Source organism: Python bivittatus, unplaced genomic scaffold (genome assembly GCF_059951505.1).
Source record: "Python bivittatus isolate LINGU-HERP-01145 unplaced genomic scaffold, Pbiv_v1 ctg000020_np1212, whole genome shotgun sequence".
NCBI lineage: Eukaryota > Metazoa > Chordata > Lepidosauria > Squamata > Pythonidae > Python > Python bivittatus.
Window position 1 is genome coordinate 104,314,941 of NW_028277030.1, and position 13,016 is coordinate 104,327,956.

A 13,016-nucleotide genomic window follows, 5' to 3' on the forward strand; every position below is an offset into this window, starting at 1 on the left:
TGCAGTGGCTTGCCCTGCCAAACAGAGAGCAAACCCCACTCCATTCTAGCACTGAAGATATTCTGTTTTATTATGCAACAGAATCTGGAAGTCAGCCAGTGGCAGAAGCAAAATAAATAGCTCACCCATATTAGAAGTTTAATAATTATAATTCTGCAGTTGTTGCATTGTGCAGATTCAGCCTAAATATTACCTTCTTACAAATGTGTGTGCGGTTTCTACCCATGAGAAGGAGTTAAGATAAATATACTAGGTTTGCTCCCTTTTATCATTGTTTTATCATTAAATATAGAGGTCAGTTACGTGCAACCGAGAGCTTTCTTTGGATATTTTGTGTACAATTTAGAGTCATAGGTTTCCAGAGTTAAATTGTCCAAAAAGTCAGGAAAGAATTTGTATCTGCCTTTTTTTAAAGAAATGATGGTGAATCTGAACTGTCAACATAGATAACACTTCCTGTGGGAATACCAGCAAAGTGGACTGGCTGGGTATGAACATGAAACATAAATATGTGCATGGAGACAACTGGGGAAAGATTTCAAAGTGCCTGTGCCTAGCCTTTTCGAGATCACAACTGATCTGACACTTTGAGGAGGAGGGCTTTGTTCACATTGATGCAGTTTGTCAAATGCTCTGTACAGACCTAATAGATATAAATAATTGAAATATTGAGTATTCCTAGGGCATTGTTTAAGCCACATAATAGAACAATCTTTTAATATATAATATATATATAAGCATACAGTGATGAACAAAACATTAACAATAAAAAAGAAAGCAAGCTACACCAAAGCAAAATAAAATATAAAATAGTTTGGTAGGATATGTTTGTACGTTTTTAAAAAAAGTTAAAATGTCCATATTCAATACTTCCATCCCCCCAAAATCTGTATAAATAGAAGTAATGTATTAGGAGCTATTTTGACATAATTTTTTTGTCTCCTCTCCCTTGGGTGGTGACTGGTATGGCGGGCCCCTTAAGTGAGAGGCCTGGAGGGGGGGAGAGGGGGACCTCGGGCGATTTAGGGCAGGCATTCAAGTGGTGACAGGCATGGGGCGGTATGGCGGGAGCCAGAGGGCAGGCCGTTTCAGGGGAAGACACCCCCGATGCGTTATACTGGTGGCGTGTTCCGGTCCTCAGAGCTCAAGCCCAGACCCTGGTCAGCAGGCCTACAGAGGCCCGGGCTTTCGACTGCTGCTACTGAACGCCAGGTCAGTCAATAATAAGGGCCCCCTTATTCACGATCTTATTGGGGAGGAGCAGGCTGACCTGGCATGCATCACCGAGACCTGGCTGGCACCAGAGCAGGGAGTAGCCCTCTTGGAATTATGTCCAGCCGGGTTTAGGGTGTGGCACCAGCCGAGACCCCAGGGCAGGGGAGGGGGAGTGGCAGTAGTCATCAGGGAATCCCTATTGGCCTTCAGGGGCCCTGCTCCGCAAGTTACTGGATATGAGACCCTGTTCCTGAGGTTGGGGACACGGGATCAGTTGGGAGTGCTGCTAGTGTACCAGCCTCCCTGCTGCATAGCAGCCTCCCTGCCTGAGCTGCTGGAGGCCATCTCAGGGTTGGCAGTGGAGTTCCCCAGACTTATGGTCTTGGGGGACTTTAATCTGCCGTCCCTGGGGTTGGCCTCGGAGGCGGCTCGGGAGTTCATGGCTACCATGGCAGCCATGGGCCTATCCCAGGTCATTGATGGCCTGACCCGGGACAGTGGTCACACCCCAGATATGGTTTTCTTGTCGCAGCAGTGGCAGCGTGATCTGGTGGGGGATTTTATATTATCCCCCCTGTCATGGTCAGATCACTCCCTGATGGCGGTGGGATTCTCCTATGCTGCCCCCCTCTGCAGGGAGGTGGGACCTATTCAAACGGTCCGCCCCCGGTGACTGATGGACCTGTATGGGTTCCAAAGGGAGCTGGGGGTTGTTCCTGAGGCCTTGCTGCACGGTCCAGTGGAGGCTCTGGCCGCAGCCTGGAACAAGGAGGCAGCTGGGGCCTTGGACAGGATCGTGCCTGTGCGTCCTCTCTTGGCCCATCACCCCTGGCACTCCCCGTGGTTCACGGAGGAGCTGAGGGAGTTGAAAAGGGCTAAGAGACATCTAGAGCGCTGCTGGCGGAAAACTCAGGACGAATCAGACCTAACACAGGTTAGAGCTGCTGTTAAGGCCTACCTAGTGGCGGTAAGGGCGACGAAATGTCAGCATTTCTCCGCGCTTATTGCATCCTCAGAGTGTCACCCTGCAGCCCTGTTTAGGGTCACCCGGGCCCTCCTGGGAAAAGGGGGGGCGGAGGACTACTTGCAGGGTCGTGCAGAGGAATTTGCTGAACACCTGATGGATAAAATCGCTCAGATCCATTCTCAGTTGGAAGCCAAGTGTGGAGTAGGTCCAGTGGAGTTGTCCGGGGAGCGTTCTTGCCCAGTTATCTGGGAACGGTTTGATCCTGTGGCCCCTGAGGAAGTGGACAGCGTCCTCGGGGCTGTCAGTGCGACCACCTGTGGTTTAGATCCTTGTCCCTCCTGGTTAGGTTAAAGCTACCAAGGAGGTGACTTTAGGGTGGGTTCTGGCGGTGGTTAATTCATCCTTGCAGGAGGGGGTGTTTCCGAAGCCTTTTAAAGAGGCTTTGGTCCGCCCACTCCTCAAGAAACCATTGCTAGACCCCACCCTCCTGGACAATTTTCGTCCAGTCTCCCACCTTCCCTTTCTAGGAAAGGTGGTAGAAAAGGTGGTCGCGCAGCAGCTTCTGAGGATACTGGAGGAAACGGATTATCTGGACCCCTATCAGTCAGGATTCAGGCCCGGTTATGGGACAGAAACAGCATTGGTCGCACTTTTAGATGATCTCTGGCGAGAGCGGGATGGGGGTAGTGCATCCATCCTTGCTGTTCTTGACCTCTCGGCGGCTTTCGATACCATCGACCATGGTATCCTTTTGGTCGGCTGCAGGAGTTGGGGCTGGGTGGCACAATGTTGCGCTGGTTCAGCTCCTTCCTCCAAGGCCGAACCCAGTCGGTGTTGATAGGGAGCGAGAGGTCTAGCCCCCGGCCCCTACTTTGTGGGGTGCCACAGGGGTCAGTACTTTCACCACTCCTATTTAATATCTACATGAAACCGCTGGGTAAGATCATCCGGCACCATGGGGTGAGGTATCATCAGTATGCGGATGATACCCAAATATATAAATCCATCCCAGGTGCCTTAAGTGACGCTGTGACTGCCCTCTCGCGGTGCCTGGAGGCTGTGGGGGCCTGGATGGGGGACAACAGGCTTCAGCTGAACCCTGGTAAGACGGAATGGCGCTGGATACGGGGAGCCTCAGGATCTAGGAGTTTGTCATCTTTGGTTCTTGATGGGGTTGCACTACCCCAGACAGACCCAGTGCGTAATCTGGGGGTTCTCCTGGATTCACGACTCCTGCTCGAAGAGCAGGTGGCAGTCGTGGCTAGGAGGGCCTTTGCACGACTTCGTGTTGTGCGGCAGTTACGCCCCTTCCTGGATCAGGAGGGCCTCCGCACGGTCACTCATGCCCTGGTCACCTCCAGGTTGGACTACTGTAATGCCCTCTACATGGGGCTACCCTTGAAGAGTATCTGGAAGCTACAGCTGGTACAGAATGCAGCGGCGCGGACAGTTCTTAATGCCCCTAGGAGGGCACGTATAACACCTCTGTTGCGTGAGCTGCATTGGTTGCCAGTTTGTTTCCGGGTCCAATTCAAGGTGTTGGTCATCACCTTTAAAGCCCTTCATGGCATGGGACCAGGTTATCTGAGGAACCGCCTCGCCCTGGTCATCTCAGCCCGCCCCACTCGGTCCAGCAGAAGGGGCAGGTTGCAGACCCCACCCGTCAAGGAATTTCGATTGGTGGGGTCTAGGCAGAGAGCCTTTTCTGCTGTAGCGCCCGGCCTATGGAACATCTTGCCGCCTGAGGTGCGGTGTCCCCCCTCCCTCATGGCCTTCAGGAAGGAGATCAAATCCTGGCTCTGCCAGAAGGCTTGGTGGCCAGAGGGGGGCCCGCACCTATGGAGATGGCTGGTGGGGTGAGGGGTTGTCCCCCCCAGCATCTTACAGGTTTTTTAGGGCCAAATTATAGGAGGTTTTTAGGCCATTTTTATATATGTTTTTAACTATATTGAGTTATGTGATTTTAACTATATTGACTTATGTGATTAACTATAAGAGTTCTGTGTTTTTTCTTTTTTATTATTGTGAGCCGCCCAGAGTCACCCATTGGGGGAGATGGGCGGCATACAAATTTGAAAATAAATAAATAAAAATAATTAAAAAAGGAGCAAATGTGAATAATGCAATCATATTAAAATATTGGAAAATGTGATAATTATTGAAGTCAACATGGGTTTGTTAATTAATCTCACTTTTTAAGTGGGCAACTTTCATAATAAATTGTGGAAGTGCTATAGGTGTAATACATGTTGATTCATTAAAGCATTTGACAAAATTTTCTGTGACATTCAGATTACAAACCAGTTGAGCACATGCTGGATGTCATGAGAATTAAATGGTTGCATAGCTAGTTTGAAAATCAGACTAGGAAATATACTATTTTTCAAGTACAAAATTAGATGTATAGTCTAAGGTCTATTTTCTGTCATCCCTGGAGACAAGGCATAGATAATGGATTTTAATTCCAAAAAAGCAGATTCCAATTAAAAGGAGGGTTTTCTAAAGGAAGAACAGTTTGAAAGGGAAGCAGCTTGGCAATAGAAACAGTTACCCAGAGAAGTAGTGAGCTCCCCTCCATTGGTTCTGTTTAGATGGAGCCTAGACTTCCATTTGGAATGGATGCTTTAATTTGGATTCCTGTACAGAGCAGGGAATTGAACTGATTCTGTAATTTGTCAGAATTCTTGGTTAATGTGTTAATTTCTCAGCCTCATCACATTTATCCTGTGACCTAATTAAACATGGTGTGGGAACAGGGCCAATAAATAGTTCTCAGACATTTTTAAGTATCAATTCTTCCTCTATGCTTCTAGATGTTTTCAGTGCAAAAATAGCAGTGGGATGGGAGGTAAACAGGACTTCCTTCCTTCAAAGGTCCTGCTAAAATTTCCCCCTCAACTTGGCCTTTCTTTTCCTGTCTCTCTTTCCTGCTTGTGGGGAATTTTTCTTGCTACTACTTATTGTTGTTGAATTGTTGAAATGTTGAATTCTCACATCCCAGCCTCTCTGGCCCAGTGTATTTAGGTAGACTTAAAGTTGATATTTATTTATATTTTTTAATCTGACGCATGAATTGCATTCAAGGAAATTCATATTCTCTCTCTTATTGCCAAAAAGCAACTTTGGGTTTGTTTATTGGCTGACTGACTGTTTGACCCCTTTATCTCTACTTTGAATTCTATTGGCTATTTCTAATGTAAATTTAGTATTTGTATTTGCCCATAGCATGCCATTAAGGATAAAAACAGCATTGATATCTGGCCATATATCCTCATATCTACCTGGTTCTTAATTGTAGATGTTGATGCCACCTGCAGTGATTTTGATTTTGGAACTGCCTTGCATATTGCTGCCTTCAACTTGTGTACTGGAGCTGTAAAGTGTCTATTGGAACATGGTGCTAACCCTGCTTTTAGGGTGAGATGTTTATTTTACCACATTTTTGTTTTTGAATTACAATGATTGTTTTAAAATGCTTTGGATAGTTTTAAATCGGAAGCATAATATATCAAAAATGCATAGGAAAATAATGATGTGTAAACTGCATTTGTACTTCTGTTTGTTTTTAGATACTTCTGTAAAATAACTGAAATTCCTTGATGCTAGCAATGAAAGTTTAGGATCTGTCTGAGAAGTTGCCTTCGATGATGATGATATATGATATATCATCATCAACGTCATCAATCTTCATTTCTGCTCTTGGTGTATCAATAAAAAATTGTTTAAGCTTTGGCTGTTAGTTATTTAATAGTTATTAGTGTGTTAATAGCTGTGTTTTGATTTGGATTAATACTGTGTCTGAATTCACTCTCCTGATTTGGTGGTTATTGTTCCACAGAATGACAAAGGGCAGACACCCTCTGATGTGGTTCCTGATCCAGTAGACATGCCACTGGAGATGGCAGATGCAGCAGCAAGTGCTAAAGAAATCAAGCAGATGCTTTTAGATGCGGTACCTCTGGTTTATGATCTTTCCAACGTAATGCTTCCAAATTATGATAATGTCACTGGAAAAGACATGCTTGAATCCCTTGGTCTAAAACTGGGAGATCGAATTGTCATTGCAGGACAGAAGGTATGTTTAATAAGTAAATTGTGAAAGGAAAGTTAGCTGGATTGAAAATGTTTCTGGGTTTATATGTAGGGCTGTTGACTTGAAATGGGCTAAATGATTCTCCCGATAGCTCTGTCATATCAGCTAGTAAAATTTAATTTTTTAAGGAGCATCTGTAACTGCTTCACTTGGATACAATATATAAAAGTTGCACCATCTTTGCCCACCTAAGGAATATGCAGCTGTTCTCTGTCCCGAAACTAACTAGCAAACATAGTATCAGGTTGATTACCAGTCTCATAAAACTGCACTATACTTTGCACGTCAAAATAAATTTTGCAAACTTTAAGGATCCATATGTTACTCCTATTAACATTATCAGTTTTAAGTTTTAATAAAAAAATGTGAATTGTGCTTGATTACCTTTAAAAAGAATTCTATCTGATGCAAATATACTTTGGAAAGCAAACAACTTTGCCAACAGAAGTTCAGTACCTGGAACTCCAGAGAGCTGTCATACTTCTGATTTGTTAGAAGATTACATGTCTCATAGCTACCCTAGTTGCTATTTCTAGAAACTGGTCAAAGACAAATTAATTCTTAGCTTTTAATAAAGTGTCAAGCAAAAAACACAATGGTTCCAGTAAAAGTTCTGAAAGAAGCTAAGATTTTAGGCAGGACTAAATTAAAGCTTCAACTTTGTGTAAAAGATAGTAGGCTCTTTTGGCTAAATATTATAAGCTTATAATTTGGCATGTTTGATAGTTTATGCAGTTTTATTTAGTGGCTAACAAGTAATCTGAAATTGGTGGTTTGTATGTTAAAATGTTGTATAAATGTACTGTATTGTGCAGATATATTTATGTGAGCCAAAATTAGCATTTTGAGAATTTTAGCATTTGCGTCAAACATAAAAGAATTATATTTTTAGGTATTGTAAGCATCCAGTTATAGGGTCATAGAACTGGAAGAGGTTTTATAGGCCATTTACTTTTTAAAAATGTATTTATTTGTTCTGAAGAATATGTATGTTAACCTTCAAAACCATTTTTCCAGGGTGATTTGCAACACATTTAAATAAAAAAATTAAAGTTTGTAATAATAATTAAACTACCCAACAAACTACAATAATAAAATACATGATAATATAAACACAAGACCATGAAAGGAGTAAAGTGTTTGTATGTATCATATATGTTTAACATTAAAACATTAACTCATTACAGTGTGGGAGAATAAAAACATGTTTGTTGGGTGCCGAGAAGACAGTAATATTGGCTCCAGGCACAACCACTGGAGAAGGTGCCCCAGAGTTGGGAGAATACCACTGAAAATGCCAGCTCCTGAGTCCCATTCACCAACCCTCTGCATTCATTTATTTATTCAGTCTATATCCTGCATTTCTGTCTATAAAACAGAACTCTGAATATGATGTTAGGATATGAATAGGACACAAACTGAAAGAGACTTTATTTCAGATATTGTGGTCTCAAGCTGTAAAGGGCTTTCTGGAACTAAAAATGAACTTGAGAGCCAGTGAAGAATGTATACAATTTGCGCAATATGTTCACTATACCTAAATCCAGTCAGTTCTCTCACTGGTAATTAACTGAAGTTTCTGGACTGAGGTAGCAAGCTCTGTCCAAGTAGGTTTGTAATAAGTGCACCAGTCTCAAGTAATAAAAGACATTTCATGCCACAGGGGCTATTTGTATTTCTAATTCAGAGTTAGACTTCATAAATATCAGTCATGACAAATATGATTGATTTTATCCTCAAAGTGTCTAGATAGGTATCACTGCAATTTGAGCTTGTTCTGAACCAGATTCCAGAAGACTCTGAATCACTTAGAAAAGCTGTAATGGACATTACTGAGAGGACTTAGTAGTGGAGGAGAAAATACTGTTTTTTCATCTTAATCATTGCCACTGAAGGCTTGATGGGTGATGGATCAAATTTAATATGAGTTTTCTACCACCTATGTTATAGTTGTCTTCCACCTTGTTTCATAGTCCTTGGCTGGAATGTATAATAAGGCTGGACAGAGTTCTGCACAATGGTAGAAGATGTCTAGAAGTGCTCATGTGAACTATTCAGATCATATTCATATTCCACAGGATGACTAAGAGCATCCATCATTATTCTGGCCCAAAAACTCTTGCAGAACTTTCTAGAATCCATTATAAACCATTATTTTTCAATTTGGGTAATTCTAATTGGTACTTTAGCTCTCCAGAGAGGAAGAGTTATTGCAAGTATAAATTAGAACAAGAAATGTGCTCACTGTGACAAGGGAACAGATTTAAATTCCCCTGGTTCAGACTGCTGTCCTGCCCAATAGATCTGAGCATACCCTACTACCCGAGTTAAACAGCAATACATTGGGCAGAACCATGGTTGTTATGGTTGTCACAAAATCTTGAGCTGCTCCAATCATGGTTGTCCTAGATAATGAATTCCTCCAGTATTATCATTCTGGAAGTCCTCAAGACCAAGTCTGCCTCCATCACTGTCGGCTTAGTTGGGGAGAGTGCTGAATAGCAAGGTGGGTGGTTCTGTGACACAATTCCTGTACTATCCTTAGCACACAATACTTAGTCAAGCATTCTAGGTTGGCACTGCATGAGCAGCAAATCTGAAACAAGAAAGAACATTCCTATAGCCTTTAATTAACCCCTTTTCTCAACTCTCATCTGTTTTGGTACTGCAGTAAGGGAGGCAGCCAGACTAACCCACATACATACATAAAGCTGTCCAATCCAAGTTTAAATGGTACAAACCAGATCGAACCTTATCCATAATTACATAATGGATGAGAGAGGTCTTACTCACTGACCCACCATTTAAGAGCAGCACCTGCAGGCCAGAGGATGGGGCAGTATGGTTACCATAGTTTGTCTGTACAGGGGAGAACCACCATCCCTGCAAGAAGGTCAGGTGTTTAATTTCTTTCCTTGGTCTTTAATTCCAAGTGCTATACTTCCCTGTATCCATAGTAGCCCTTAGTTGGAGCCCTCTTTCCTCCTATGGTATTATGAGAAGACTGTCTCAGATACATAAAATTAAGCAGAGGAGGAAAGAAAAGTGGCATTTAGTCATGTTCTGACTCAAAAAGGCTTTCTGCACATTGTGTTGTCAGTTCTGCAGAAGTCAGTTGACCACCTGCTTTGGGCCTGGAAAAGGCACCTCACCTGCTATTTCAAAGGCCTTTACAGCCTGGTAATTACAGTCTTCAGGGGGATGGAACTTTACTCACTCTGGCTTTAAAATGGAAGATGCAAGTTGCTGTTGGTGGAATAGCTGTTGGATGAAGGAAATGGAGCACTGGAAGATTCCCACTTGAAGGCTTTTGTTAAGAAAATTAGCAGCACTTGTAGGCAGGGCAAAAGGAAATGGTGCTTTCATTTTAAATTCTGGAATTGGGAGAAGAGCACCACAGGTACAACTCTTTTGCCTTGTTACTTCTCTTCCCCTTTATAGCATTTTGATACAAGCTTTAAATATGTTTCTTGGACATAGGTAAGCTTTAAAATCAATAGAACAATGCAAACGGGGAGAAAGTTATAGAAACAATGGTAGAGGGAACATTTTGGTGCTCTTTGGGTCTCCTCTTCTAAATTCCAAGTTGGCCATGAGTAAAACAAGAGAAAATGAGAAGAGACTTTTGTTCTTAGAACTGTAATAGCATAAAATGTAATAGAGTAAAAGACAGAAATAAAAAATTCTCGTAACATTTTCTAGCCTCTGCTTAAGAACTGCTGCAAAACACACACACACAAACACACGACACACAAACCAAATTCTACCATCCTTCTAGGTGATGGTTCCATTGTCCAGTTACACTTCCTTTCAAGAAGTTTCTCCTGTTCAAAATGAAATCTGTTGTGTCAGTGATGTGTGGAAGAGTTCATATAACTTTATATGAGTTCTGGACTGCTCCTCTACCTGTAGCCTTCCATTCTTGTGTTAGGGTGAAGAACTATGGAGAATAAACAAATTCTATGCTTCAGCTTTTTGTTTGAATTGGAATAATTTCAGAACATAATTCTCTTTTTTCACATTCAGCCTCCTTTCAACCTAGTTGAAAGTATACTTTTTTTTCCAGGTTGGCACATTACGATTTTGTGGCATGACAGAATTTGCCAGTGGGCAGTGGGCTGGTATAGAATTGGATGAACCTGATGGCAAAAACAATGGTACTGTTGGAAAAGTGCAGTACTTTAAGTGTGCTCCAAAACATGGTATTGCTTTTCATTTTTAAACCTCTTCATATTTCTATCATATTAAGCTGTTTTTTCATTTGTCTAGTATTATCTGAGTCAATCATTGAAAACTATCCAGCTAAGTCCTTAAGTAATTATTGATATTTGCTTTCTCTGCATGCCAATGTTGTAATTTAGATTGATACTTCTTATTCCTATTTCCAGTACTGCTCTGTACTTTGGTTACTTGTGATATCCACAAATTTTTGTAGATCATCTGAAATTGATATGTAATAAATTGTTGTATTTGCTACTGATTACTAGGAGGCACTATGTAACCAATTTCGTCCTTGTATTGTGACTCATCAGGATAAGTAACTTCCATATATTAAATGTGTGTGTGGGAGAGAGAATGTGTGTGTTTAAATCCCGATAGAAGGTGGATCTGTGTGTGTGTGTGTGTTTGTATGTATGAATGCATATATGCAGTAGGCATAGGTAGCCTCCATATATTAGATAATATTTGTGTGTGTGTGTGTTGTATATGGATATGTTTGTGTGTATGTGTGTGTTGTGTATATTCCTCAACCTTTTATCGGAGTTTGAACTCATATTCTTGCTGCCTCTTTCTCTCCCACACACACATATTTATTATTCCAATTTATAAAGCTGCCCATCTCAGATATATGATTCTGGGCAGCTCATAAACAATTAAAACAATATAAAACAGCAAAACTATACAGCAATTTATAAACAATATTAAAACATTAAAAAAAATCACAAAATCCATAGCCAAGGTAGTCACATCCATCGATAACAATCAATACAGCCACTGCACAGGCTCTGCCATACTCCTGGGTCCACAGGCCCATTGGCAGAACCACATTTTCAGAGCCTTGCCTTGTGAAAACCCAGCAGAAAGCCAGCAGGGTCAGGGTCAATCTGATAACAGATGGAAGTTTTCTAGTTTGAGAGTACAAAAAAGGAAAAAGGAAGGCAATAGCATCTGATACTTAGTAAGAATGGAAGAACCAGAAAAATAACTAGGATACAAATGGCTAGGGCCAGTTAGACTAGTCCTCATCTTAGTCATAACTTTGAAGGCATATTTGTAAAAGCTTTAAATGCTTGAATGTGCAGCGTGCTTTATTTCACATCCATAAAATAGAAACTTAGCTGTATTGTAAGCATGAGAACTATTAAATGCTCAGAATACAATTCCTGCACTGTTACAGGCTAGAAAATGTTCCAGGATCAAAATTTTCTACAGAAATTTTTCCATTTTAGGCAACTTAGGCAATTTCATTGTTTTATAATATTTTATTGTTTGATCGCCTATTGCCTTATATTGCTTCCAAATTTTCTTCACATATCAAAGTTTCTCGTTTCTTTGAATGTGCTGTTCAAGCCTCATAAAAACAGGTTGTATTTCACCATGTATCTTTTCTGCCAGGTATCTTTGCACCACTCTCTAAAATAAGTAAAGTTTCTGGACACAAAAAAAGTACAAAAGCTCCCTCCTCACGACCTTTGCCTACAGTCAAATCCAAGAAAATTGATGTAACCCACATAACTTCCAAAGTGAATTCTGGTAAGCATGGGAGTGCTTTATACTTAGTTTAAGCAAAAGAGAACTTCAGGAAGTATAGGACAGTTTTCGGACTAAAATCAAAATTCATAGTTTGTAGGCAGCCTTCAGTCTCAGAGACTTAAGCAATAAAAACTGTTATAGTGTTAGTTTGACAAAGATTAATTAGGAATAAACCCAACGTGCATTGATATTGTGGGCTAATGTGTGTTTTCTCCTGTTTTAATTATTTTGCTGCCTTGGCATATTTAGCAGACATCTGTGGCTGTCTTAGGATTTAGATAAGATTCTTTCCCAGCCCTAGAGTTCGAAACCAGGACCTTTTAATGCAAAGCATGTGCTCTGTGCACCGGGCAAGTACTCTGATCTTTTTTTGGTGTTGTGGATTCTCTGGAGCAATCTTTCAGGAATTTTCATTTTCTTTTAAACTTTTAAAACATAGCATTAATATTCAACTATTTGGAAATAGTTCATCTTGCTAATTTTAATACCCATTTTTGATTTCTCAGGCTCTTACTTTCTTTCAATAGTATCATTCCAATGTCAGCTTTTGATACCATCCTCTGAAGATTGTGGGAGCAATCCTAAGCATGATTGCAGAGGATGTTGATACAGCTACTTTCCTTCCTTATTGTTAGACTTTACTCCCTCCAAGTAAAGAAGGGGGTCTATAATTGCTTCAGTGGAAAACCCCTGCAACATCTATGTCCATATGCATACTGTAGAATCAGTTTGGATGAAGGTTACTTGTAGTTTCAGATTCAAGTTCTTTTGCTGTTCCAGCATTCTTCCAGAAGAGAAAAAATTCAGCAGTGTTTGAGCTGGCATATTTTATTTTCTTGCTCGTTGAAATCAAAGGGACAAGAAAGTTTTTAAAAGGGGAAGCCACTTCGTGCTGCAACTTTTTGCCTTACACTTGGAAGCACATAAAGACTAAAAAAAAAAAGTTATTTTGAAAGAATTTTTCTGTTCCCCTTTATTACATTATTC

At 41.2% G+C, this 13,016-nt stretch overlaps 1 protein-coding gene across 9 annotated transcripts in view; it reads left to right on the forward strand.

Moving 5' to 3' along the window:
* The window catches only part of CLIP4 (CAP-Gly domain containing linker protein family member 4), a 57,983-nt gene that overhangs the window by 23,218 nt on the left and 21,749 nt on the right, over positions 1–13,016 (forward strand). For all 9 annotated transcript variants that reach the window (XM_088145765.1, XM_088145770.1, XM_088145786.1 and 6 more), the window contains 4 exons: positions 5,481–5,599; positions 6,021–6,257; positions 10,342–10,477; positions 11,892–12,029. In XM_088145765.1, the coding sequence (XP_088001891.1) occupies positions 5,481–5,599; positions 6,021–6,257; positions 10,342–10,477; positions 11,892–12,029 (630 nt within the window). The remainder of the gene's footprint in view (positions 1–5,480; positions 5,600–6,020; positions 6,258–10,341; positions 10,478–11,891; positions 12,030–13,016) is intronic.